At 38.1% G+C, this 27941-nt stretch overlaps 1 protein-coding gene and 1 pseudogene across 4 annotated transcripts; both read right to left on the reverse strand.

The window, feature by feature from the left end:
• Positions 1-1498: 1498 nt before the first annotated feature.
• On the reverse strand, positions 1499-21681 carry LOC121639063 (somatostatin-like receptor F_48D10.1). 4 transcript variants are annotated; one of them, XM_041984242.1, is made up of 6 exons: positions 21514-21681; positions 20238-20672; positions 15196-15336; positions 14698-15027; positions 9951-10097; positions 1499-3249 (listed from the first exon to the last, which is right to left on the reverse strand). In XM_041984242.1, exons 2-6 carry the CDS (start codon positions 20655-20657, stop codon positions 3034-3036), a joined length of 1254 nt encoding a protein of 417 aa, XP_041840176.1. In that variant the 5' UTR covers positions 20658-20672; positions 21514-21681; the 3' UTR covers positions 1499-3033. The 4 variants fall into 4 exon arrangements, with proteins under 4 accessions (XP_041840176.1, XP_041840174.1, XP_041840175.1 ...); XM_041984240.1 differs by having other exon boundaries at positions 20238-20880; XM_041984241.1 differs by having other exon boundaries at positions 14755-15027; positions 20238-21681.
• Positions 21682-24628: 2947 nt separating this feature from the next.
• On the reverse strand, positions 24629-24747 carry LOC121639146 (annotated as a pseudogene).
• Positions 24748-27941: the final 3194 nt, after the last annotated feature.

The raw sequence follows: 27941 nt of genomic DNA on the forward strand, positions 1-27941 counted from the left end.
CAAAATAGAGATAAAGCAACTCCTGTAAGAATGGAAACTTGTTCCCTCACTTGCAGGATATGTAAGAAACCCATTGATCTTGCAGATATTATACTAGGATGATGGATGAATGATGGTATTTTATTCTCAAGTGCCTCCCCTCTGTGAATTCTATCAGGACTTCAGTGCATGTGTGAAATCAGCTGGTTTACATGCGTTAATTGAGGGACCTTTGGAGTTTTCTGTATTTAATTTCTTTCTAATATCTTATGTGTATATTGAATTTCCTGTGTAAATAGCACAGACTTGCCGCTTTAAATAATCTCACGGAAATGGGCTGATTTTTGCGTGTGTGTGTACGTGTGTGTGTGTGTGTGTGTGTGTGTGTGTGTGTGTGTGTGTGTGTGTGTGTGTGTGTGTGTGTGTGTGTGTGTGTGTCCGATCTGTCCGATCTCCTGTCTGCTGTCTGTGTTGTCTGCTGTCATTGTCCCAGACAAAACACTGAAGTAACGCCACACAAACCCAGTGCCTGTGCAGTCAATCAAAACATTGACAGCACCGGTGAACTTTATTTTCACAGCACTTTTAAAACAACACAGTTGACCAAAGTGCTTCACACCAAAATAAAAACAATAAAACAATACAAACCATTGTAACGTCTGGGTGTTAAAAACTTAATAAAAAAGCCAATATACGAGCAGCAAACTGGAGCCTCTGTGGTTTAAGAAAATCCAGGATGCTGGATTTGCCATATCCACACCTTAAAATACGCCTGGAGAGGTTAGGCTTAATGTTAGCATCTATGTTAGCAACAAGCCTAGAGCTACAGCGGTATAAACATTAGCTTGTTACTACTTCTGTAAAATCAAAATTGGCTCCAATGATTGTATTTAGAAGAAGAATGACACATTTACTGAACAGTTTCCATAAACTGCTGACTTTGCCATGATATTGTTAAACTGGGACCATGCCCACTGTACAACAATAACAACAATAAACAATAAAGTTTTACCACGTCTGTTTAAGTTCACCTGTTGCTAATTTAGGAAAGTAAATTATTGTACTGAATGTTATCAGTTAATGTGACAGATTAACATTAAGAATATTTCCTTGTTTCAGTCAAAAACACAGAAATTATTCCAAAAATCTCAATAAGAAAATTAGCATAACAGCTTTGAAAAAGTGATCCACTATACAGAGAGAATTTAACTGAGCAAGTTATGTCATCATCTATCAATTAATCATCATATATTCTACTTGTATGCTGAATGGAGAAGTATGTCTAAGTTCACCCTGTAAGGACTTTTCAGGTCTTAAAAAGGACACCAGATATGGGTGAATTTTAACCACACAAAAGCGGCTTCATCACTGCGATGCAATGTGCCAGGTGATGCTGTTAACTTCCTAGCCTGGTTTAAACGTACAAACTGCATCATCATGTCCAAAAATTCCTAGTGACTGTTTAGAGATGTTGTGACATGCTTGTGCAACTACTAAAAGAAATAACCAGTTTTGCAGAACACCATTTTATTTAAAAGAATCCCCACACAAAGGTTAAACATGGACACATTTTAACAAATATCAACGTCAGAATATTCAGCACATTTGCATGTAAAAGCATTATGATAAACAACTTGCTTTGTTTTTTGTTTTGTTTTTTCATTCTGCTCCCATTAGTTATATTCTCCTCTCAGTTATGTTTGTCCTGTGAGCATCTGGACATTTCCAATGAATATTCTTTCTTCTCAGGCAAAAAAAGTGACTGAAAGGCACAACCCTTCTAATAAACTCACACTTACGCGCTTCTTCAATAAATAAACTCCATTTCTGTGACTAATTTAATCCTATTTTTTTAAATAAATTTAGCTGGTTACTGATGTGACACAAAATGCTTGTTTATTTCCAAGATATTGTGACAATAAATCATTAGCAACACACAGGCAATAATCCAGATATTGGGTTTTATGGCCAAAACAACTATTTTAACTTCGATGTGTTTCACTTGGGTTGAAATGTGATATTCACCAAAGCATTTTTGCGATGGTTAACTGCGTCACTGATGTAACTGACATGAAAACAGATTTAAACCACAGCTACTAGCCAATCATAAACAATTACTTTTGTGACTGTAATATGATAGTAACCAGAGAACAACACGCAATATGTAATATATATAAGCTTATATGAAAAAACAGTTATTGAAAAAGCCAAAAGGTTTGAGCTGCCAGTCTGAACAAACACAATATCTACTCTTCGGTAAAACAGGACTGAGCAAAGCACACATGAGCACCCGAAGCAGTATGTTGCTATGAGCTCTGGATTTACCAGTATCAAACCATTTGCAGCTAGAAAATATGCATGTCAAATCAGTGCAAATCAGCCACAAATTAACGTACTAACACATCACACATAACACACAATAGTTACATTTACTGATTAACAGCAAACAAGCTTTCTTTCTACATTACACGCAAACAAGATAACACTCTTTCCACAAAGATACACAGATGTTTATATGATATGATTTACTCATATTAAGTACATAATTAGAAATAAGAGGAAATGAAACAGAAAACAAGATGACATGTGTTTTGTTTTGCAGCACTAATTACTCTCCAAATAAAATTCAGATGTTTTGTATATGCAGTAAATATTATTATCATTAAATCTGAAATGGGTTTTGTAGCTCTGAATAAAGATACTGTAACGTGTCGCAAGAGTCACTGACACAAAGCTAAACAATGAAGGGAGAATAAATGTATGTTTTCTGAGCAGTTACAATGATTGCTGCAAGAAGCTGAAAGGCACTTATATCAGGGGGGTGGACATACAAAATGGACCTTTGTAAAGAAAAATACTTAAGTGGAGCATAAATGTCTCAATGCATTAAAAATGACCCTGTATGACAAATATAGTCCAAGAAATATCACATTAGTTTTGACATTTAAATCAGAAAATCCAACTTTTCTTCTTTCATTCTTACAGTTGCTCATGTTTATCCTCCTCAGCTCATCCACACGTTTCTTCAGTTGTATGAGATCCAGAATCTGTTGGCTATTGTTCTTGTGGAGCTACAGAGGCAGAAAGGGACGGAGTTGTCAGGGCCGTGATAGTGGGAGGCTCAGGTGCAGTCATTTCAGATGTTGCCATAGAGTTTAACATGATGAGGGTAGTTCCTGGGCAGTTGGAGGTAAATGGACATGTAGGGGCGGCAGGGTGCAGGTCTGCTGCTGCGTGAGAGGTAGGTGACCCAGACGGGTGGGGAGAGATCTGCAGAGAAAATGAATAAAAGTGGTATGAAAAAGAAGGAACATAAACATAAACAAAGGAAATCTGTAAAATCAGGATGGCATATTAATTACCTTAAAAGAGAGTTTGACAATGGAAAGAAAAGCTCTGGTTTACCACTGAAGTGTGGAAGCAAGTTAAATGAAGTCAAGTTTCTTTATTTTGGTTTAACAAACATTAAAGCTCATAATGGCACCACAACTGTGGTTGCCACTTTCATGTTAGTCAGGTCTTGTTTCTTCAACCTCTGTGCACAGTCCAACAATAAATGGCTGTTTGATGCTTCATTTGACGGGTTTTAGCCAAATCAAGGGAAAGTAATCTTATGCACTCAACTGCCATCTCATTGGTTCTTTCTGGCTTAAATTCTACAAGGCGCTGGAAATATTCCTCAGATATTTTGGCCCATATTGACATGATAGCATCACAGTTGCTGCAGATTTGTTGACGGCACATTCATAATGTGACCTTCCTGTTCGATGTTAAAAAGGTGCTCTATTGGACTGAGACCTGGTGAGTGTGGAGGCCTTTGGAGAAAAATTAATTCACTGGCATGTTCAAGGAACCAGTTAAGAGTTGATTTGGGCTTTGTGACATAATGCATTATCCTATATTTCATCCATCACAAATATTTCATCTATCTGATTCAAATCAACCTGACCGCAGATTTTAGCTGACATGTTTACATGGACCCTAGATAAAGTGATCCTATCAGTTGTACTGACATGATGGACAGATTTAATATAACACATCTGACTTGTGCAGGGCCCACCAGTTTGAAATACAAAGGGTTGATCAGGGTTGAAGGGATGATCAGAATGAATATAGACATGGTTATTTTTCCTGCTGATCTGAACATGAAAAGGTTTAAACCACCCCTCTCAACTGGATTGAAAATTCTTTCTGATAGAGGCCGATCAGCTGACATGTTTACATGACACATTTTACTCTGATTGAACGTCAAAAGTGCTCATGTAATTGCAGCTATTTATTTAAGGGAAGGTGGATCCATGCTTTCATTTACGCCAAATAAAAAATCCCAGTAGATCACCTGTTTCTAAAATACTCTGACCAGCCTGTCTGTCATTTAAATCCCATTTCTTCCTCATTCTGATGCTCAGTTTGAACATCACCAAGTCATCCTAACAATGTCTAGTCAAGCTGCTGCCATGTGACTGGCATATGATCTCTATAACCAGTAATGAACTAATCAACTTTATACAGTTTTAGGCAGTAAAGTGTCATGTTAGTAACAAAGAAATAACAAACTCCACCCACATATGTCCCCATCAGACGTTCGTTCATGCAGACCAAACCAAAACGTATCTTTGAAGAAAATAACACCTCTAGTGATTATAAGAGCAACTATGTGAATACAAAAAATTTCATGTAGATGGTCATGTTGTAAAATGAATGTATTTTTCCTAGCTTTCTAATACCTACCAATTCAAGTTACTGACTGCACACAAACAGAAAACAAGTTTTGCCTTAAGATGTTGTGTTTACATGTGACCAAGCCAACCACCAAAACGGCATCCATAAGGGTGATGGTGGCATTTCAAACTTAATATTTTTAAACCCATACTTTGTTTTTTAACTCTAAAAAAACAATGTTATTGCTTAAACACAACTATGAAGAACAAAATGCATTTCAATAATGTCATAATATCGATTGAATGTAATTCAAAAGTAATTACAGCGTAATTCATATTTTTGCCTCCTTAGGAAATACTTGAGACACTTGCTCCAGTGTACAAATCCTCATGAACCATGGTGCTTTACTGTCGCTTAAGGGTTGTATGTAAAGGGTTAGGACAAAAAACACCATGGGTCATTTCAGTTGGAACATTTGTCATTTCATTTAGGCATTTTTGAATCACCAACAGGATGCATGCAATCTTTTAGCAACATGTTGCATACACTTCTAGCTGTAAGGCTTCATTCAGATGCTTAAACAGATTTGTGTCATGTATTCTCTGAGCTACAGAAAGCATCTACTCAACAAGTTTAACACTTCAAGACCCACTTTGTAACTTTTTGACCTTAAAACTCCACATTTTTTACTTTTTGATGCCATAGTGACATCTATTATATGCATTTCTGAACTAACATCCCTCAGCTGAGAAACTGCACTATGCAACTTTTTAATCTGGGACACTGCGTGATGTTGAGTTTTGCATTTACACACGCGTCACAAGCTAGCCAGTAGATGTAACAAACCGGCCATTTTGAACCGGGACTGATTCAGCAAAGAAATGTTAGAAGACAGGAAGGAAGAGAAGAAACAAAAGACAGCTAGCGACAGAACAAGAGATAAGACAAGAGTCAACATAAGACTATTTTGTTACTGGAGAGAGCTCACAGTACAGGTAGGATGCAAGATGGATGTCAAATTAGCTGTCGATAAGGGTCACTGAGAAAATGGCAAAAGTTAAGCAGTGCATCTTTAATATAGGTTAAACATTTGACGGTGATAAATTAGTGTTGATTTCCTGTCAGTTATGGTTGAAAATCTGACATTTACTCAATGTGAGTCATGAAAAGGGCTTTCAGTTTTGGCTTTCATGCATGGCATCAAATTTCAGTACATCTGCCTGTTGCCATTTAAATGCTACTTAGGAAGAGAGTGAATGAAAGGGTGGCAGTTTTCGCAGCCCATATACATCTGAATTTCAGAACTATACTCCAAAGCAGGTTATCTGTTTAGCAAACAGTATGTTACCGTGATGACTCTGCAAGGTTAAAAGAGCGAACCAATCTTCCTTAGATTCAAAAAGCTCTGGCTTTTGGCTTAGCATACTTCGCTAAGCCAGCCATTTCTTTTTGCCGTTCACTTCTGAAGCTGAATCTACATACCAGTTGTGGCCAAAAGCAGAAAGCATTGTGGGTGTTTTTTCCCCACGTTTAAATTAATTGCCACAGATTTTCTTTTTGATCGATTTTTGCATTCAAGCTGAGCGTACACCAATAATCCACAAGATTAACACCACTGACAGGTGAAGTGAGGGACTCTGCTCATCAATGCACTTGTTCTGCTGGGAAAAGATGCACCCTTACACACCAGTCATTTCCACATATGGACACATTAGCCCCAACTTTAGCAGCCACACACACACGCACAAAATGTGTCTATGTTTTTTTAGTATTCTACTCAGAGCTCAATATGTAAATGAGGAAGTCCCTGAACACTGTTCTGGTGAATCAGATGGCAGCAGTTTCTACATCCCACCTAATATGAAGCGATTGTATCTCAGCTGGTAGAATTGTCATGCAACCAGAATGTCAGGTGTTTTTTTTTTTAACCCTCATTGCATTCCCAATCCATTAAAAAGTGTTGCATACTGCATATATGGTGCATATGTAAAATTAGGGGGACTATATGAATATTTGTGTGAGTATTTGGTGAATGAGAAACTCATGAGAGCACTTTGCAGAACAGAGAAGTTTAAAAAGACAATATAAAAATGTCCATGGACAAATAACTGAAGTCTGTGCCTGGGAGCAAAAAGACCAAGGTCCTAATTTCTAAAGCTGGAGTAAGTACAAAAAGGTACGCCAATTATTGTTAACTTTTGGGATTTATAAAAACCAAACTTGGGGGGAGAATGTTCCTACCTCCACAGCAAGTCTGACCCTCCCTTACGTACAAAATATGGATAAATGTGAAACTGAGACACCAACAGTACAGAATAAAATCAAGCAAATGATGTCAAATGTGAGACATTTGTGCACAATCAAATATTACCTTTCACACCACATGTTATATATTAAAGCTATTTACAAAAATGAATAAAGAGGCACATTCGATATTAATACTCCTAAGAGTGCACATTCAGAAAAAAAGAAACAAAACAGGATTTACAGGAGAAAGGGAGACGGTATTAATAAAAAACCTCAACTGCTAAAATATGTTCTGTCATTGTGAAACAAAACTTAGATGTTATAAAATAAATTCAGCTAAATTAGGTGGACAGTCTGCTGCCAGCATGTAACAGTCAGTAAAAGAAAACGTGAGAAGTAGCTTCAGTCATTCATTCTAAGACCCAGCAGAGTGAGACGCAGACTGGAGGCTGGAGGTCTAGAAGTGATGCAATGCTTATGAAAAAAACAAGGTAGATTTCCTTTTATTTATTTATTCTTACACAATTATTTTTTATTGTTGTCCCAATTTCTCTCCAGACGGTCTTCATTTCCCAGAACTCCTTGGCCACTTCGTTAATAGCGGTGATTGTGTCCCTCTGTACCTGCAGGACTTTCTCTGAGTGTATATATTATTTAACACTAAATAAACTGCTACCAATCACAGATGTATCTGTACAAATTTATTTTATAAATGAAAACAAATGATTAAATTACCAGCATCAGTACTGTCATTTAGCAGACGCTTTTCTCCAAAGAGACCTACCGTGGGCTGTAGCGTAAAGGTTCTTGCCTAAGGCCCCAAGTGGGAGGTGTAAATATTCACCCTTGTAGGACAGAACTTAGGTCTCCTGCATGGGAGACGGGTGCCCTGCCAACTGAGATATTCAGCCGCACCATCCGATGCCTCTGGCGTGTCTTGCCTTCTGACATGGTGTTGACAGCATCTGCCACCTGCTGCCTTTCTGACACTGGTAATGCCCACACCGCCTCCACCAAATAAAACCTTTTTACGTTTTTCACCGTGGTCCATCAGGATCTCAGTCTCTCATTCAAAAAATTATGCTTCTTCCCTCTTTTCCCTTACTGAGCCATCATGGAAATGATATGATGAATATTTATTATAGGCGTTCACCTGACCTTTAATAGCCACCATGTGGGCAGGGCAAGACACACAGTTGATTCTGATTTATGAGCAGAAAACAGGCATGGGACGTACATGCATGCTCTTTTATAAAGCCGCATTTCCTTTTTTCCCTACATATGCCACCTGTATTCTGCTTTGCTACACACGGTTTTATGCTTGAGGCCCCTGAACTGGAATCATACCGCCTCCCCTCTGGATTTTAGCCATAAATTCTCTGACTCTTAAATAGGACTTACAAAGGCTTTGTTTACTTGTAACAACTTACATGTATTCTTTGTAAAAAGGATTTAAAGAATTATATATTTTATGTTGTGATTGATGACTTTATGTACCCTGACCCACCAGAGGAACACCTTTTCAGCATTCTGGGAGGTGATCAATATATCTCAAGAATATTAATAATAAAGAGAACAGATAAATAATTGTCCCGCTATGTGTGTTTCAACACAAGAGAGGCTTGGAAACTCACAAGATGGAGAGGCTCCAGTTCATTTCTGTTTTTCTCCTTCTTCTTTTAAGCATTAAAATTATATTTTTTTCTAATTTAGTTCATGTAGAATATAATGTATTCATGAGAGCTTGTAAGATATTGGGAAAAGTTTCCTGCAGTGAACAAAGTGGCATCAGGGTGAATGGTTATTCTGTTGTAATATCTGTATATGTTATCTTGTGCACAAATTCAATAAAACTTAGCATTCTGGGGGTTCATTTTTGTCCTTGTCAATAACCATCCCATTGTCATGCTGTCACACAATATCTGAGTTGGCAAAAGCGTAAAAGGCCGTCACCATGATTTTGCAGCACTTGAAAATATATTCAGCACAAAGAAAAACATTTTATCCTAACTTTTCTCTTCTCATTCTAGTCTGCATAAAGATCAGAAATGCAGTTTCTGATCAAGATTTATTTATTGGCTGGTTGGATGAAGAAAGAGACATTATGCCTGATGCGATCTTAAGCTCTGAGAAGTACCACAGACTTGATCATCAATACTTGAATACTAACACATTTGCCACCCCTGTAATTTTTTTTAATTCTTTTTTTTACTTTTGATAACCATGAACAGTGTGTCTAATTCACCTCAGAGCTACAACAGATTTGCTAATTGAAGACTATGAAGCTTGTTCCTCTCCTCACTGCTTTTCTTTAATCCTGCCTTAAATCTTTCACTTCAGCTTTCAGAATCCTTCTGATCATTTTTTTCTAACAGCTTTATTAATTAATAATTCCCCTTCAGTTAGCTGCCTTGACACACACATGAACTCACACACCTGCTTGTTGATTAGTGAAGAGGTGACTCACTGACAATGCAGAGCTGTGGTGTCTGTGTACATCTTTATCTATTACAGAAGAACTCTGGCTTCAGCCTCGCACATGTCCACTGTACATAAAATATTATCAAAAATAATGTTGGTTGCATGGTGGTGTGGTGGTTAGCACCGCTGCCTCACAGCAAGAAGGTCGCTGGTTGGTGGCTGGGGGGAGGTTTTGAACAGCTTTCTATGTGGAGTTTGCATATTCTCCCTGTTTATGTGTCGGTTTTTTCCGGGTACTCTGGCTTCCTCCCATGGTCCAAATAAATGTTAGATTAATTGGTCACTCTAAATTGTCCCTAGGAGTGAGCGTGAATGGTTGTTTGTCTCTCTCTGTTAGCCCTACGATGGACTGGTGACCTGCATCTCGCCTGTTAATTGTTGGGATAGGCTCCAGCGTTCCTGTGATCCTGAACTGGACTAAATAGAAAATGAATGAATAAAAATAATGGATGTTTCTCTGTGGCTTGTGTTGCATACAAACATATAAATAAAACCAAATAAATGCAGGTAAAAAAATTCTGTAATTTTTTTCTTTTTTCTTAGTTCTTCTCTTTTTTATAACAACACCTCCAGACACCTACCTGGCTGCTCTGGGGATCATGGTAGAACTCGTTGCGAGGGGAGAGCAGGACACAGTCCTGTGCTGTGGTTTTCTCAGTGCGAGGGGCACTAGGGTCGCCGTCATCTACACCATTAGCTGTGCACCTCATTCTCCTCACACACAGCACCTGTATGTCACAACAACAGTCACACATGGGTTATCTGCAGTGGCTTTAAAGTCATAAATATTTCGTGGAAAAGCAATAATTCTTCAATCTCAAGGGAAGTCTTATATCTATAAAGCTTCTTTTGGTAAAGCAAGGATGTTCAGCCCAACACAGATGATCATTCTGCTTGCCATGATGCTGGACAGGTCAAGATAAAAACAAATCCCTGAAAAGAAACTTTGTGCAATCATTGAAAGCTGAGCTATTACAGCTACACTTATACACATGTCCCTCCTTTGCTTTATTTGTGGAACAAATTGAAATTCAAGTGTTTCATTTTGGTCATTTCTTCCTGGGGAGGGGGGGGGGGGGTCACTCCTGTTTCCCAGGGTGCTGCCTTGGGGTGGGCTGTGAGCCAGGGGTAGGCCTTTGGTCTGGAACTGGTGCATGCTGCTCTCCTGCTGGCCTGGGCCACCCTCTGGGGTTGGTGGCTGGGGGACGTACACGCTAGCAGGGTGTGTGCTAGTGTGTGTGTTAATGTGGGTATCTGCTTGTGTGCAGGGGGAAGGGATGTGAGGGAGTATTGGCTGGTCGGGGGGCGGGATAGGAGATGGTATTGGAGGGTGGAGAGACGGTTGTTATATACTAAGTGCTTTCTCCCCTCACTTGCATTCATACCCCAATAAACACATTGGGAGGCAGTTTGGGGTTCAGTGTCTTGCCCAAGGACCCTTTGACATTAAGTCAGCAGCACTGACTTTCTGGTTGGCTGACATTTGCTCTTCCTCCTGAACTACACCCACTCCAGCTGAAAGATAAAGCTTTATAAAGCTCAATAACTGGAAAAACAGCATATGCATGCACAAAACTGACATCCAACCCCACTTTTCCCTAATTTGTAATAAGCAAAACTAAGTGGGCATGATCATGATGGCAACAGAAAAGTAACAGCACACTTACCAAGTACAAAACTGAGATGCTTTGAATAAAGAAAATTACATAACTTACTTGGTCTTCTCACGGCTTATATTAAGACCAATAAAAACTGATTAATGAAAAAAGATGTAAATTCAAATCAAAGGGCCCTGCAGTGCTAATAAAAGAAACGGTCTTATTCTAAATAAGAGAAATCTTTACAAAGACAGGAGGGAGACAGATGTACAGATGGATCATGTTTTATTGGCTCTTTTCTGAAGCGGCACATGGAAAAAGCAGAGTGAGCTAATCTGCCATTAAATCAAAATGATCTGCAAATAGTTGTTTAACTCACTGTCAAGGTCTTCCTTGTATGTATGATGGTGATGTGTGGCTGTAATTATTTATAGCAATCACATTTTAAAAAGGAGTATATTATTATTAATTAAGGGAGGGTTGAGGGGAAATTCCTTTCATACTGAGAAAGCTCTTTAAAATATTCTGTTTTGTAACTCAAGTGTGCACCACACATTCCTTAGAAACAGTTTGTATTTAAAAAATAAAAGGTATAAGCATGATAAACAAAATACATTCATAATGTCTAGTTCTTGGATAGTTTTTGTTTCTTTTTTATGTCTGTCACACATACTTGACATGTTTAGATGGTAACCGCGCCCACATGAACATCAGCTGATAACTATGTCACTTTCCATCCAATGACACCTCTGATGCAGACAGAAGGATTACCGTCAAAACCGGCCAGGTATGTGTGACAGATCATGTGTCTGATAAAAAAAAAGAAACAGAAAACTAGGTAGAAGAATGTTTTCATTGCTTATGCATCTGGCCCCAGGGTAATGCCACATTAATCACCCTGGGAGAAAGGAAACAGTGCAGCAATGCAGGTAACTGCTTGATGTTTCTGTGTTGACTGACAGAGGTCTTGTATAATGATGAAAATATTTAAAATGCTGTTTTCAGCCATTTTGCTCTTTTCTTGTCTGCTGTGAAGGTTTAATCTGAAAGACTGGTTACTAAAGTCAATATCACGTGGTTTGAATAAGATGTAAAAAGTCCTCCTTCAAGCAGCTGACAGTTTAAAGGCACCACTACCAGAGTATGCCTCCTCTTAAAACAGAAACAGCTTCAGGTAATAATTCAATTGGAAAACGTACCTCCAGTGATGCTCACATCTAAATACCATTTGCTTCAGGTTAACACATGCTGTAGAGTGCCTCAAGGTATGATAATAAACTTAATCCAATTGAACTTTTCTTCTAATCTTTACTTTTAAGTTGGTTAATCCTTAAATGGGTTTATGTTTTTGTTGTTTTGTCTTAAATTTTTCTCTAATCCCTTGTTTTAATTTCCAACATCAGATAGAAATGTACACAGCAAGTTTTGTCCTTCTTTAACTTGTCTTTTTTTCTTATTATATCAAATCCAAAAAATAAAGCTAGAATATAGCTAGTCATTATCCTAGCTGTGTGCATATTCAGTATGCCACCTACATTGGATACATAATAAGCGTAAGAGAGACTTAGAAGTGGGAATGGCCTCATTAGCTAATTTTAAGTACTTTGACAAGGATTTCTCTCAATAAGCATCTGATGAACACCAGAGTCTTTGGCTAAATTTTCATGCTAAACAGTGTTACTGATTTGAAAGGATCTGACAGCTAATTTAAAAAAATTAACCATTATATCCATTCTGTGTTCAGTATTTCTTCCCTCTAGTTGGTAGATGTTTAAAAAGAACTGTGTGTGGCTGCTGCACGACACAAAACAGGTGTTTGAAATATGGTCCATTTTGATAAGGTGACAACACAGTTTGTGCTGAAAGATTTTTAATCTTAACCTGTCTGCAAAAAAACATCTGTCACCACCCACTTTCAAAGGGCATAGATGTGGGAGGCAAGGGAGACTTGGAAGACAAACTACTGCAGTGAGAAGTTGGCTGACTCCATTGCACACAACTGGGAACATAAATTGTCTCAGCCACACAATTATGTAAAATAAGAAGAAATGGGTTATATTACACCAAGCACCATGAAGAAAATGTATCATTCATTATGTGAAATGTGCTTGAAAGATTGTGATGTTGATGTTATGATGATACTTTTGAAAACTCAAAAATCAATCAAAAACCAGTTTTACAACGTTGCTCTCTAACAGCTGAAAATTGTAATAAATTGGATACAAGGAAACAAAATGTTAAGATGGAGGTGTGCAGTCAGTTCTTTCTGTAACTTAATAGAGCATTCCTTTTATGCTCTTAATAACTTCATATATTTAAGACTATAGGCATGCTGTAAAAAATAACTTGTAGATAAAAGTAATTATCAGATGTTATTCAGAGTTCCCAGTGCCTTTAAAAAATATAACAAAAACTATAAACTTGAGTATGCATGGTTATTAACCCCACAAAGGTCAATGCATTGCCCTATTTGCAGCCATCACAAGTTTAAAACATCTAAGCACTTGGATTTTTGACCGTTCTTCGAGACCTGATCCAGCTCCTTCAAACTGGTTGTGCAGTTGTAGAGTAATCTTTCATATAACGTATCAACTGAACGCAGGTCTTGGCTTTGACTGGGCCATTCCATCACATTTCCCCTTCAAGTTACTTTGTGTAAGAATTACTGACATCTAGTGGTACAGATGTGGATAGAAATGACTTCAAACGCTAACCCACAGTTGTGAAAGGTTGGTGACTGTCAGTAGCCAAAATTCTTCCAGACATAAACATGTTTTCATCTGCAAGTAGATCCAGTGTGCTCATGTGCAGTGAAAACTGCACTACAGGTAACTACTTCAAAATTGGGTACATGTGAACTTTCTTTTTCAATGTGTCTTTTAAAGTGATATTTATCACAAATGGTGCTCTAGCTCCTTTTAAACAAAGCTGGTACTGCAGTTTTAAAATTCAAGAGGCTCTCTCACTTCAAACACAGATTTGTTTGCCCATTCAGAGACACGTCGTAAAAATGGTGGCACAAATATGGCAACTGCCATGAATGTGGACCCACATAAATGACTCATTCTAAGAGAATAAAAAGTTATTTTAGTAAAGTAACTAGATACCAAAAAGAAACACAGTTTTTGAAGATATGTTAAAATTTTCTGTCACTGCCCTTTAGATTTTGTTTCACCCTGCACCTTTAAATTACAAGTGTTGCTTCAGTCATGCCCCTCTCACGTACATAAATAGGTACGTCCCTGCCTTGACACTTTTATGCATCCCTTACATTAACATGGTTGTTAGCCAGTACATCCATCAGAGTGCAGGGCAAAGTTCAGAGTTCACCTCAGAGTTCTGAGATCAGTTTCATAAAAGCTGGTTATTTGTTCAGTGTTTACAAACCAAAAGTTACTTAGTTAAGCATTTTCTTTATGTAGCAGAACTTTCAAAGGACAAGGACATTTGTGTATGTAACAATGCAGTTAATTGCAGACATTTCATGTGATTAATCGCAATTAAAAATTTTAATCATTCCCCAGCACTAATTATAAGTGATAGCATTTTTCTGTCCATCTTTCATCCTGATGTTACCTCTGTAATGTTTCAGCTTTTTGCCTGGTTCACAAGCTTTAGTGGTCTGCCTTTCGTGGCAGCCAAATTTAGTGACAACATTCTACTGTATATGTATTTTTTAAAACAGGTACTTAATGGTTACAAGACTAACCTTTCTCTTTTATTTCCATACCTCTATTTTAATGGAAGACTGAAATGGCCATTTCATGGGAACTTTAAAGCAGCCAACCTTTCTGAAGCTCTGTTTGAAGTTGTCTGACAGGAAACCGTAGAGCAAAGGGTTTGCACAGGAGTTGACGTAGGATAGGATGACAGCAAAGAAGTAGATCCCAGCAGTAGTGCTCGACTCGGGAATGATGACCACCAGGTTGACCATGTTGATGATGAAAAACGGTAGCCAGCAGAGCACAAACACCACCACAATCACAACCACCATCCGTGTCACCTTGCGCTCTGATCGTCGACGTTTGGTGAAGCCCACCCTCGCTCCTGAAGACTTCACCTGCATGAAAATTACCAAAGGTAATTCCATCATTATGGTGGTGAAGAGACGGATTATTAAACAAATAGTGAGCTTGATGGAAGTCATTACATTGATTAAGGTTAAAGTATGAATTCATTTATTTTTAATGGTCTCAGTTACTCACACTTACACACACCACACACTTACCTTGACAACAATGAGCAGGTAACAAAGGCAAATGATGAGCAGCGGCCCGAAGAAGCCCACTGTGGCAGTGTAGATAATAAAGGCTGTTGACCACAAGTCCTTTGGCTCTGGCCAGATCATGTTGCAAGAATTAAATGTGTCCTAAAGGCAATTGATTAAACATTTAAAATAAAAGAAAACATCTCATTTAAAGTCAAAGCATATTCTGCTTGTAAGACATGGAAAGTAAATACACTGAAAGACCCAAAGAAAAGGTGATTTCATTCTTTTTACACTTGGTTTAAATTTTTTTTGCTGTGAGGTGTGTGAAGGCAGTGGGTTTAAAGAGGCACAATTTCAGTTGTGAAGGGCATTTATCTAACTATTAGCCCCCAGTGCTACAAAGCAGTCCTGTGCTCTATTACAGACATGTTGTCAGGAGCTGATTCTCCTCCAACCTTTAGTTCTGTGTGGAAGCTACAAAGCTCTTTGTTGCTTTGCATTTATTTTCATTAACATACAACCTCTACCAAAGCTGAAAGGACCACTGCAACAATTTTGTATCACCATCCCAGTCCTACATGTCAAAATAAATTCAACAAAGTTACTCTTTTTTATTTTTAGCATATCAGTATTAATTGTTTAGGAAGGATCTCTGCAGGTAGCAGCAACAAGTTGCGAGCACAACAGTAAAAACCTGTTTCAAACTGACATGGTCAACAGATTAGCAAATATGTACTGATGCACATTCATGACCATCTTATTATGTTCTAAATATTATAAAATGCAGCCTTTAATCAAAAGTGATAAAAAAAAGGTCTGGCATCTTATGTCATTATCAGGCAGTGACAGCATCAGACCAGAATGATGCTTGTTGCAAATATTTTATAAGCATTTTGATTCATTTACTCATTTATTATTCATTTACTCATTTAAGCATTCTTATTCATTTATTCATTTACATTTTATCCTTAGATTTTAGTAACATGCATTAGGCTCTGCTGTTAATTAATAGAGCTACATTATTATATTGTGGTTGTTATTCCTTCACAGCTCACAGATAATGCATTCACAAACAGGACACAAACTCATATAGGGTTACTGAGTTCAATACTGAGAAAAGAGCTAAGAACTAGCGGCCTTGACAATGTTCTGGATGGCCAGTAGGGAGTAAATCGTAAATATTGTTACATCTCTTTGCTTATCTATTCACTCCTAGCAGAACGGAATTTCCCAGTAACTCAGAAATCATTAAAAAGTACAGCCTTTGTGTAAAACTGTGGGAACAGGTAGAAGGAGGTCAGCACAGAAAGGCAGACAGATAACAGGGCAGAGCGAAGCATCTTCTTTCCTTTCAGCTCTGACGTACCCCAAAAGGAGGACCTGGAGGAATCAAATTCCCGGAAGAAGGAAGGACCACCTTGCAAAATACGCATTCACATGAATGCGCACCACATCCACGCACATAGCCACAATGCTTTGTATCACTATAAATGAGGAGGATAATTTAGTTAGGCGGGTCTTTTGGCTGAACCGAAGGGTCCCGACACTTTGTGTATTAGTTGATCAGAAGCTAAGCTAACAGGCCTCCTTCTCGAGAAGATATGTATTGTTTTCTTATTACTGGCTTAACAAAGAATTGTCAATTCTACTCAAACTCTGGTGTTTTTGCCTTCTTTTAAAAATGTGGATTTTTGAACACTCTTCCTTCTGATTTACAGGTGGTGAACAAATCTTTAAAGCCAACAAAGAATATTTTAAAACTTCATGCTTCAATGGGCAAAGCAGAAGAGTTTCACAAGGTTCAAAAACAGTAAAAACGAGATCATGCTTATGATGAGCTCTTTAAATCACAGCAGTATTACATGAAGCTATTACACAGGCTACATGTTGTAATTAATAAATTTGAAAGCTTTGGGAAACATTCAAGCAACATAACATACGTTTCTGACCTTTAACTGTGCTTCTGACTCATTTTGATGCTGATATAGCATGTACTGTAAACACTGATTTTCATTATGCACACTCATGAAGCCGGCTAAGAAATTGCACTTTACAATCGTTTTTTCCTGACAAAGTCCAGCAGTGACGTTTATAAAATCTGGCATTTTTTAACCAAGTGGAGACCCTGTCACAAATACACTTCTTGGCCAAAAATAAATGTGCCCCCTGGGTTTAACTAAGCAACTATGTATGAACCTCCTATTGGATAATTACTTAGCTGCAGTTATTTAACCCCAACTGAGTAGCTTCTCATTTCTTAAATAACCATGTCAAAAGACATTGAGGTTGTGGAAAAGATGTTAGTCTTTGGTCAAACCATTGGCATTCATAAAGCAGAGTAATCATCTAAGGAAATTGCAGAAACTACTAAAATTGGGTTAGGAACTGTTCAATGCATTATTAAAACCTGGAAGGATAACTGAAACAGCAAGAATAACTGATTGATGATCACTTAAACGTTTGGTGAAATCAAATCTAAGAAAAACAACAGTAGAACTCAGGGCTATGTTTAATAGTGAAAGTAAGAGTGATTCCGCATGCACAATGATTAGACTCTGGAGCAATGGAAAACGGTGATGTCATCTGATGAGTCCAGATTTAACCTGTTCCAGAGTGATGGGTGCATCAGGGTAGACTTAGACTTTATTGTCTAAATCTACCCTTTGGGAAATTCTTTTCCACAGACCAAACCCCGGGACTCCTATCACCAAGTAGGCTGTAGTGCACAAAACACAAGACACAACAATACTGCAGAACATAGCATGAGCATTGTTGTTTAGGGCAGCTATAACTCAGGGCATCAAGCTTTTTACAAAACAAGCCTTTCTGCACCACAAAATCCTATATCTATGCTCCGAGGGCAATGGGGTGAGGTCTTGGATGTGTAAAGTCCTGAGCTATTGAGAGTGCAATGCATGTGGTGGCCCTGTTACTGAGTTCAGTGAGGTGGGTTTGGGCAGACTTTTTCTAAAAGGGCTGGTTATATGTGTAAGTTTACTTCAGTTCCTAACAGAGAACATGCTATGAAACGATTATTAAAAGAAAATGAAGATTATTTGTGAATGTCCTGTTCTGTTGCATGGTTGGAAGATAATGGAAATATATTTTCTTTTATCCATTTTTAGCTTAGAAACTGTCAGACAAGAACCTGAGAAGCAATTCAACACCAAACAACGAATGAAACGGTAAGCTGCCATTTTTAGGGCCTGAGTATATAGTGGTACAGAGGCTACACACATTTAAGTGTTGGCAGTTATGTTTTGTAAGGCATGTATGTTGCAAAATGGCTTGATAGCAGCATCTGCAAAACTTGTTTCTGCAGTCAGCAGCAGACAGTTGTAATATATTAATATTTTTTGACAGACCGCACACACATTCATTTACTGACACTAGTGGCAGCACATGGAATATGCATGATCATAATTAAACACCTTGAGAGTGCTTTGCTGTAGCTTGCGATAAAGTGTGAATTTGCCATTTACAGCAGATGCTATCTGATATGCATGCAGAGATGATGGGAACAAATAGTGAAGGGGTGGCAATGGAGTAAAATGTGGGTTTGAAACCGTGGGGTTTTTCCACTTAGGTTTGCCTCAGAGAGAGTGTTTCCAGTCTGTTGTTAGTCCAGTGGCAAAACACATATGAGTGCACCACACTTGGGTGCTTTGAAATATGAACTGGGGATATTGGGAATTGAACCTTCTGTAACATTTCTAAAGTCACTTTAGCCCAGACTGGACTTGGACCAACACTCAAAAGACTTGAGACTCTAGTCAGACTCAGAATTTGATACTCGTGAACAATCTTTAATTTAAATGTTTTCTTCATGATCTCCTCGCTGTCTGATCGCCTGTGAGCTGTCTGCTGTAACTTCCCCAGCATAACAAACACTTGTGTCAACACACACAATCAATGAAAACAATGGCAATACCTGTTGCTGCAGCACCTTCCATTATAACTTTTAAGTACAGAAACTTCAAACAACTGACAAATAAAAGAGCAGCAAACAGAGACATCTGTGGCATAAAATGACAGGGTGCTGGATCCACCACATTCAACTTCAACTGACACCCGAAAACACACCCGGAAACGTTAGTCACTGTTATATGAAAGCTTAATGTTAGCATCTATGCTAACAACAAGGTTAGAACCACAGTGACATAAATGTTAGCCTGTTACTACCTTTGTACTAAAATAATGTTAACTCCATCAGATTGGTATTCCCTCAGTGTGTTCAGAAGAAAAATGTAAAATGCACTCATCACAAATTAAGTTTACTTAAACTGCTGGTTATGCTGAGACCAACACTTAATAACATTAAACTGAGGCTATTAAACCATCAGACTCATTATAAACAACATGGTTTTACTGGTCTGTTCATTACGGAAAATATGTTACAGCTGTTGCTGCTTTAGTATTGTTAACTATCTTTACTGGACTTCTAGGTATTGGCTCTAAATCAATCAAAATATGTGAATGTTTTCTATTTAATTTGAAAAGGGATTTTGGTACTCATTAAAAACTTTTACTTATTTTATATATTAGAAGCATATTTATTCATCTAAATAAATGTCCACATTCTTCTTCAGGTTTTCTGAACTCAGAAAAGCAGAGATTGGCCAGTGGATATAATGATGGTTATAAAATGCTGTTTGATAAAGGCTTTTTAATTATTTGGATATTACAATAATATGTCCATAGTGGACCAGATAACAGGTGTCAATCAAAAGGTTTCAATCCAGGTCCTCTGGACCCACTGCCCTGCATGTTTTAGAGGTTACCTTACTTTAACACACCTGAATTAAACAAATGATATGTTAACAGGCTTGCAAAGAATTTAATGAGGAAGTTCATTATTCGGAGTCTTCAATTACTATTTTGAAAAAAAGCCAGGACATGTTGGATGAAGGGACATCTAGTGTCAGAAATGACTACTTGCAGCCAAGTGAATGTTAAATGTCTAAATGTTTAGAACTTTGATGTTTAGTTAAGCAAGGCCTGCAAGCATTATCTGGGGATCATGTTCAGTATTTCTACTGGTACAAGACTGAAATATATACCTGCACATCAGAGAAGATGACCACTGGAAGTACCACAACAAAGGACACGGCCCACATCGCTGCGCTCACCACCTTGGCCACGCGAGGATGTCTCCATTTGGTGCTGCGAATCGGGTGCACCACAGCCAGGTAACGATCCATGGACATGACGGTGAGACAGAAGATAGATGTGAACTGGTTCATGGAGTCTGCAGTCATGACAACGCGACAGAGGAAGGAACCAAATGGCCAATAGGAGAGAACATTCTGTGTGGTGAGGAAGGGGAGCCCGACGATGTAGAGCTCATCGGCCACAGCAAGGTTCAGGATGTAGATGTTGGTGACAGTCTTCATTTTGGCATAGCGCAGCACCACATAGATGGCCAGAGTGTTGCCAGTCAGACCCACCACGAAGACTGTGAGGGAGATGACTGCTGTCATCAGAGTGCTGCTGCCCTGAAAGGGGACACTCTGAGCAGACATGTTGGAGGAGATGTTTAAGAAGTGTGGGTAGGAATAAAGGAAGGGCGAGGCTGGGGCTCCAGAGGAGTTGAGGTCTGATGAAAAGGGATACCAACTCTGGTCCAGGGACTCCATTGTGTACAATCCACATGCAGATTTGACTCTTCTGGTTTGGAAGAAATACCTTACCTCCTTGTGCTTACTTTGGAACAAAAGCAGAATCAGAAGCCACTACACTTTAAGGTTAGAGAGTATATCCATACAAAAAATTGGTTAAATGAAAATGACTGTGGTTTAACTGTCTATATAGCCTATGCGCAAAATAAATCTGTGCTAGGAACATAGGAGAACTCACTGAAATTGTGTAAAGCGTCCATGTGCACCATGTGAGGAGCCAGCTCCAAAAGGGAGACTGAATTCTACATTCAAGCACAAGTTGTTTCGCGTGGAGCGGTCACCTATTAGTAATTAGATCCTCCAATATGCTGACACCGGACGGTGATATATTGTTCTTGTCAGCTCTCCGGCGTCCTTGCCTTTTTAAAAGCGCTTATTATTAACGTATGATATTCTCCGACACTGCAAACACATCAGAAATGGTGCGTCAAGCACAGTAATGCCGGGAATGGTGCCACCGCTTTACGCATGTCAAATAAGCTGGCCTTCACTATCTGTAAACCTAAATGGGCTGTATATTAAACCATAAAGGCTATTATGACTGTGTTAGAGGTATCTTACATTTGTCCGACATAGCCTGTAACTACCGGAGAGCGACGTTAAACCTGCGCGTAAGGTGCAAAATACAATTCAGAGATCGAGACAAAATAAGGCTTACTTTGAGTAGAGGAGGGAAAGTCAAAATCTCTTTATAATCAGATGAAAACAAGTATATTCCCCCACAAAAGGTCTGTGGTTGACATTAAAAGTCCAGTACCGATGGAAAATGGTGTAGGAGATCGTTTGCCATGCGTGGTGCTGAGCAGCGGCACGCGTCAGCAGCTGCTCCGCGCGCCTCTCCTTCAACTTTGTGTTCACACAGCTCTTCTGCTTCTCTGATATGATTTGTTGGGAGAGAGAAGAGAGACACAGAAAAGCAACTATTAAGTACAACAGTGTCTCCATTGCAGCTATTGTTGTTTCAGAGGCAAAAATCGATCATCCTTTTTGAACTGCGCCATCATAGAAAGCTGTTACCACTTTGGCGATTATGTGTTTTTATTTAATTTTCAAAACCACGAAACATAACGTATTAAATGATAGGAGATGTCGGCTTTTAAAATTTACAACTAAAATAACGGCTGCATGCTAATTAACCAATATTAATTCCGCAATATTACATATGGGAGGTTGGATTACGCGTTGTGGTATTTATTTATGTAATCCACTGGATTACATAAGTATTCAAAAACGCTTAAAAACCACATTAAAACTTGAAAAGAACAAATACGTGTCTTCATCGTTAATGTTTACATCTGAGCTAATTAATTTGCTTTAATAAAACATACTACTAAATTTGAGATGTGTGAGTTTGTGTTGCTGCTCGAAGGCCATCTTCCGTTGTCAGTGTAAAGTTGGGTGGGGGAAGGCGGGTGGAGCTGTTCATGCATTTTGAACTGATCACATCATCCTTGCAAAAATATTCTTGTGCAAACAGTTGTGTGTGTGTTTTTTTTTCCTGGGTGATTGTGCAAGCTTGCTTGATTACATTACACTATAATCTCATTGTAATTTCCAAATAACTGTAATGAAACCTTCTGAGAGGTGAAATACGTAATGAAACCCTCTGAAAGGGATATCGGGTGTACCATTTTTGCCGCTGGCACTTAGCAACTCTTTGAGAAAAAATTAAAGTAATAAGCAAAGTTTTTACTGGAAGGGTTTTATGTTGTGTTATTTGAAGACAGCTAATTCATCCACCACACAAAGGGCTTGGTTGTTTTCATTAAGCGACAATAAGTATCACCCATTTATGGTTTCAGTCTATAGATTAAGTCTTTCCAGGCACTACAAGATGGGTCATTTACTGTTGTTGTTTTATTTGTTTGTTTACATTTATAATGGGGTTTGTTGGCCCAGAGATTATCAAAGGACCAAGTGGTAAGTGAGGGAGATGTGCACACCTGCTGTGACAACTTGTTTAAAACTGACTTGCTGCTGTCAACTGAACAACATTGTTTGTGATAGCTCTGATTGTGATGAATGCCCCCTTGTGTTTTTTCTTTTTTTTTTTATCATCCCCTCCACACACAGATGATGTTGACAGGAGAAGGATGCTTTTCTCAGAAACTGCTGGAAGACTGCAACAAGGCCATCAAAGTGGTCTTTCAGACCAGATCAAGATACGCAAACACACACACAAATTCAAACTGTGACATGCATCTAACGAAAGATCAAAAGGTAAAGCTCAGTTTGCAACAGACTGCCTTTAAAGATGACAGTGACAGAAAAAATTATATAAAACAGTGACATTTTACTGATGTTTCTCACATCTCATAAGCTCTACGATAAAGGAATTCAAATGTTCTCAGTTATGTTGATGAAACACAACAGAAGATGCAGAACTACTTTGTTTGGCTGAAAACTGCATAATAGCATAAAAAATATTTTATTTATTCATTTGTTTTTTCCGTAGCTGTAAATCTATGTCATTACACAGTATGCTGATTGAACACACACCTTTGCACAATAGATTTCCTTTTAACATGAAATCAGATTTTCTGCAGCAGTGTGACTCAGAGAAATAGTTTGAATTCTTTGATAATAAATGTACACCAGCGCACAAAATGTAAAGGAGCTTGCAATGATTTTTGGTCCATTGTAACATCAAATTCGTAAAAGATGCACTGATCTTAAAAAAAAGGAAAACTGAAGGTTAAATATTAAATACACTTTTGATTTGATTGATTGATTGTTTTGCAGCAACAGGACCTGGACACCATGGAGTCATGGAGTCAACCATGACCTCCTCTGTATACCAAAGTATTCTAAAGTCAAATGTGGGCTGTTAGTCTTAAAGCTTGGTTGAGACTGGGGCATGCAGAAAAGTAAATACAGCAAATCAACAACAGAATGACTGAAAAGGAAAATAATCAAGAAGTTAAAATGGACTAATCAAAGTCCAGATTTCACTTGATTGAAAACTGTTGTGAAATCTTTAGGGAGTTGTGCATAAAAAATGAATGAACTAAATGAACTAAAGATGATTTTCTTTATTAAGTTCTAACAAGTTAAACTTTATAACTGAAAGAGTTTGTACTTTTATCAAATCCCCATATAACTCCACTGAGCCAAGTAAGTAAGTTACCCAAATAACCTCATCTTGCTTTTATTTAGTCTGACATCAAATGTTTTGCTTCAGTTTAAAGCTCAATGGATTTTAGAGAACTGACTCCTGTTTGTAATATAATTAGTTTTAATATATAATTCTAGAGATAAACAAGCCGAAAGTGAAAGAACTTGAAGTTCTTCTTAGAGAAATGGTCATTGGATTTCTAGAGAAGTGTCTCACAGTCCACTGACCCAAACATAATCAATAATCTGTGAACGGACCTCAGAAGAGCAAAGCGCAAGCAAGTCAGCCTACTGGAAGCTTTTTGCAGAAAGAAAGAAAGTAAGAAAATCTCATCAAGAAGGAGCTGGGAAACTACAAAAACATACATGCTTTGATACTTTCCAAATGACTCTTACAAAGGACTGATGGTGCAGCGAGACCAAACATCTGCTTTCAGATGTTTTTTCTCTTTTGCAATTATTCATTCATTCATGTCTGTACTGCTTAGTCCGTTACGGGTCGCAGGTAAGCTGGAGCCTATCCCAGCATTTGAGGCAGGGTACACCCTTGGCCGGTCTCCAGTCCATCGCAGGGTCAACACAGATAGGGACAAACAACCATTCACACACACACTCACTCCTAGGGAGAATTTAGAGTGAACAATTAACCTTAGATGCATGTCTTACAGCACCTGATATTCTTGGGTGGTCTCCCAACCAAGTACTAAGCAGGCCAAACCCTGCTTGGCTTCTGAGCTCACACGAGATCGGGCATGCTCGGGGTGGTGTAGCCATAAGGCTCTTTTGCATTTATGAAAAAAGTAAAAGAAAATGAGCTTTTAATGCTGTATCTATTATGTCTCATATATCATCTATTATATATTGTTATCATGTCATTTTTATTTGTGTAACAGCTGACAGAAACAGAGCCTAAACTTTTGCATTCTAGCTGTGTACTGATGGATGCCTTGAATAAAACCATGGCCAGTAGCAATGCAAAGAAACATGAGAAAGCACAGATAGAATGAAGACTCTTTATCAACCCAGAGGGAGGATGAATGTGCTGGATTCAAATGATTTTATTTCATTTTATTTAATGCATTATAAAAGATTTTTCAATACATGTTTCTTTGTCAGAAAGATCAGGTTTTCTGTTAAAAAAAAGAAAAAGAAAGCCTCAGGAGTGTAAGAGAGCATATTCACATCTGTAATCAATATTCTTTGAAAAACAAGTGTCAGTATCCCATTTTTAGCTCATAAGGATGCTCTCTGATCAGCCATGGCATGCCAAAACAGCTCTGACCCACCGGGATTCCAGCCTTGCATATCGATTCTCTCTGTACTTAATATCTTGTGTTCATATGGATAAAGTGTGTTTGGGTATGTCCAGCAGCTTTTTATGTGTTGCTAAAGAGACTGTTTGGGATTCTGAATGCGGATCAAATATTTTGCTATGTTCATCAAATAGTAGGAAAGTCATTATCAAAGCTTATACATAAGCACAATCACATACAACTCCTGATCAGGAAAAGTAGGGAAGTATGGAAAATGCTGATTCAAATTTTAAGTAGTTATTTTTTTATTAACATGGACTTTCATTTCAAACAAGGTTACAATATGTTTTTAATTCTAACACTTCAACATTCATCACTGTAATAGCGAAAGCAATTTTTTTTGCTGTTGTTTTTATAGCACTGCTACTAAACTTTGGCATTTTTAACTGTTTGGTCAGCCATTCAGGGTGGGTCGCATCCTCCAGCAGCTGGTTCATCTGTGCTGCCAGACGCTCATGGAGAGAAGTCAGCTTCTTTAACCAGTATGTGTGGATCATGTCCGGGCCAGGTGCTGTCTAGTTCTTCATACCGGAGCGTTCTTATTGGACATCTGCCACCGTCATGGATATTGTTTGGCCTTTTCTTGTCTCCCGTCACTGTCCCTGACTGGCCCACTCATCACACACAAGCCAGGCTCTCATGGCACCCAAGGTCAGAGCCAGACACTACAGAGCCATCAAAGTACATCACACTCATAAGCAGATATGATGAGTGCATAATGTCAAAATAACTAAGTAAATATCAAAAATCTAAAATATTATTTTCTTTTCAAAATTTTCCTCTAATTTTCTACCAAGGACAGGTCAGGGTAGTAGACACAGGCAGGTCAGTTTAACTTTAATAAAAAATTTCAAATTATTATTTAACAGGATCAGAAATGTTGTATAGGTTTGAATGTTCAGGAGGTTTTTTGTAAGGAGGAACTGCTGACTCACTCTTGAGAGCATTTTAGTTTACAAAAAAAATCAGTTTTGAATGTAGTTTGAGTTGGGCGACCTTTGATGTCCAAGTAAAAGAAAAAGAAATCAATGGTGAGATAAGTATGTATACATATCCTCCTAAACTCATCGGTATGCCCTGAAGAAGACACAGGTCACTACACGAGGAGATTTTTAAAACTCCAGACAGGACATTTTCAACAAAAAAGAACATTTTGAATTAAAGACTGTCCAAGTCTGTAGTGTTTTCTTCTTCTTCTTCTTCTTCTTCTTTTGCCTCTTCTCTCTTTTCTGTTTTAGTTTATCACCATAAGTGTGTGGCAAGCTTAGTTTATGTTAGATGTGCAGAATTAATACCAGCATTGATGTTACTGTTGTGGCAGACTTTATAATGAAAATCTAAATTAGTTGTCTCATACAAACAAAATGCCCAAACTCTGTAATACAAATCCAAAACCTAAATTAGTATGGCATTATGTATGATGTAAATCAAACATAATGCAATGAATTGCATGTCTCATAAACCAATATTATATTTACTGTAGATTATATAAAGCATTTCAAATGTTCAAAGTGAGACACATTTCTAATATTTCATGAAAATATTTGTTAATTTTCAATAAAATAGTAGCAGAAAAGTTGGGACATTGTGCAACAAAAGGCTCAGAATGTCAATATTGATAAATAGAAACAGATGGAGGAACATGTTGAAATTAATGAGGTTAATTTGCAACAGGTCAGTAAGTGGAGCGAGAGAGAGAGAGAGAGAGAGAGAGAGAGAGAGAGAGAGAGAGAGAGAGAGAGAGAGAGAGAGAGAGAGACAGACAGAGAGAGAGAGACAGAGAGAGAGAGAGAGAGAGAGAGAGAAAGAGAGAGAGAGAGACAGAGAGAGAGACAGAGAGAGACAGAGAGAGAGACAGAGAAAGAGAGAGAGAGAGAGAGAGAGAGAGAGAGAGAGAGAGAGAGAGAGAGAGAGAGAGAGAAATTAGAGAATGAGAATCTCTCAGCAGTAAATAATGGCAGGTTCAGCAATCTGGAAAAAAAAATTGGAGCAAATTCAGAATAGTGTTTATCAATGTAAAAGTGCAAAAACAAGTATCCCAATATCTACAGTGTCTATGTCTATAAGATTATGTCTATCATATCATGAAAAGATTCAAAGAATCTCATGGACACATCTCTCTCCAACCAAAATTCATTATCATCTGTCACTCAGATGGCACTGTATTAAAAACAGGCATGACTGACATGGAAATCAATACGAGGGATCAGGAACATTTTCATGAATCATTGTCTGTAAACACTCTGCCATCCACAAATGGCGTTTGAAGCTCTAGTCATACGTGACACGATCTAGAAGTACAGCTGTCTCCTCTGGACCAAAGCTCATTTAGAATTGACTGAGGCAAAGTGGAAAACTGCTGTGTGGCCACATAAATTGAAATTTGAAATTGGAGCTCACTCACATTGCATCCTCCAAAAGAGGACATGGATGATGTGTTTTTTTATTTTTTCAGCACCCACTTGAATAGTTTAGACAAAGCTAAACAACATATTGCTGTATTATACAAGCATGGGTTTGTAGTTGGCCTGCCTGCAGGCCAACACAACTCTTTTTGTGTTCTATTGTGAAAATATTGTTTTGTAGGATTTGTAAATCATATTTTGAATATTATACACTGTTTTTTAATGCATTGCAATTTGCTTTTATGGGACACAAT

This window comes from Melanotaenia boesemani, chromosome 4 (assembly GCF_017639745.1).
Source record: "Melanotaenia boesemani isolate fMelBoe1 chromosome 4, fMelBoe1.pri, whole genome shotgun sequence".
In the NCBI taxonomy this organism is placed as follows: domain Eukaryota; kingdom Metazoa; phylum Chordata; class Actinopteri; order Atheriniformes; family Melanotaeniidae; genus Melanotaenia; species Melanotaenia boesemani.

Bases quoted from the DNA above. Each gene is read 5' to 3' on its own strand.
- LOC121639063 (XM_041984240.1), bottom strand. From the start codon at position 20,813: ATGGAGTCCCTGGACCAGAGTTGGTATCCCTTTTCATCAGACCTCAAC. The intron at 15,028-15,195 runs GTAAGTGTGTGG...ATTTTCATGCAG, and splicing joins ACCTGCTCATTGTTGTCAAG to GTGAAGTCTTCAGGAGCGAG. The intron at 10,098-14,697 runs GTATGGAAATAA...TGTGACATACAG, and splicing joins AGTCTTCCATTAAAATAGAG to GTGCTGTGTGTGAGGAGAAT.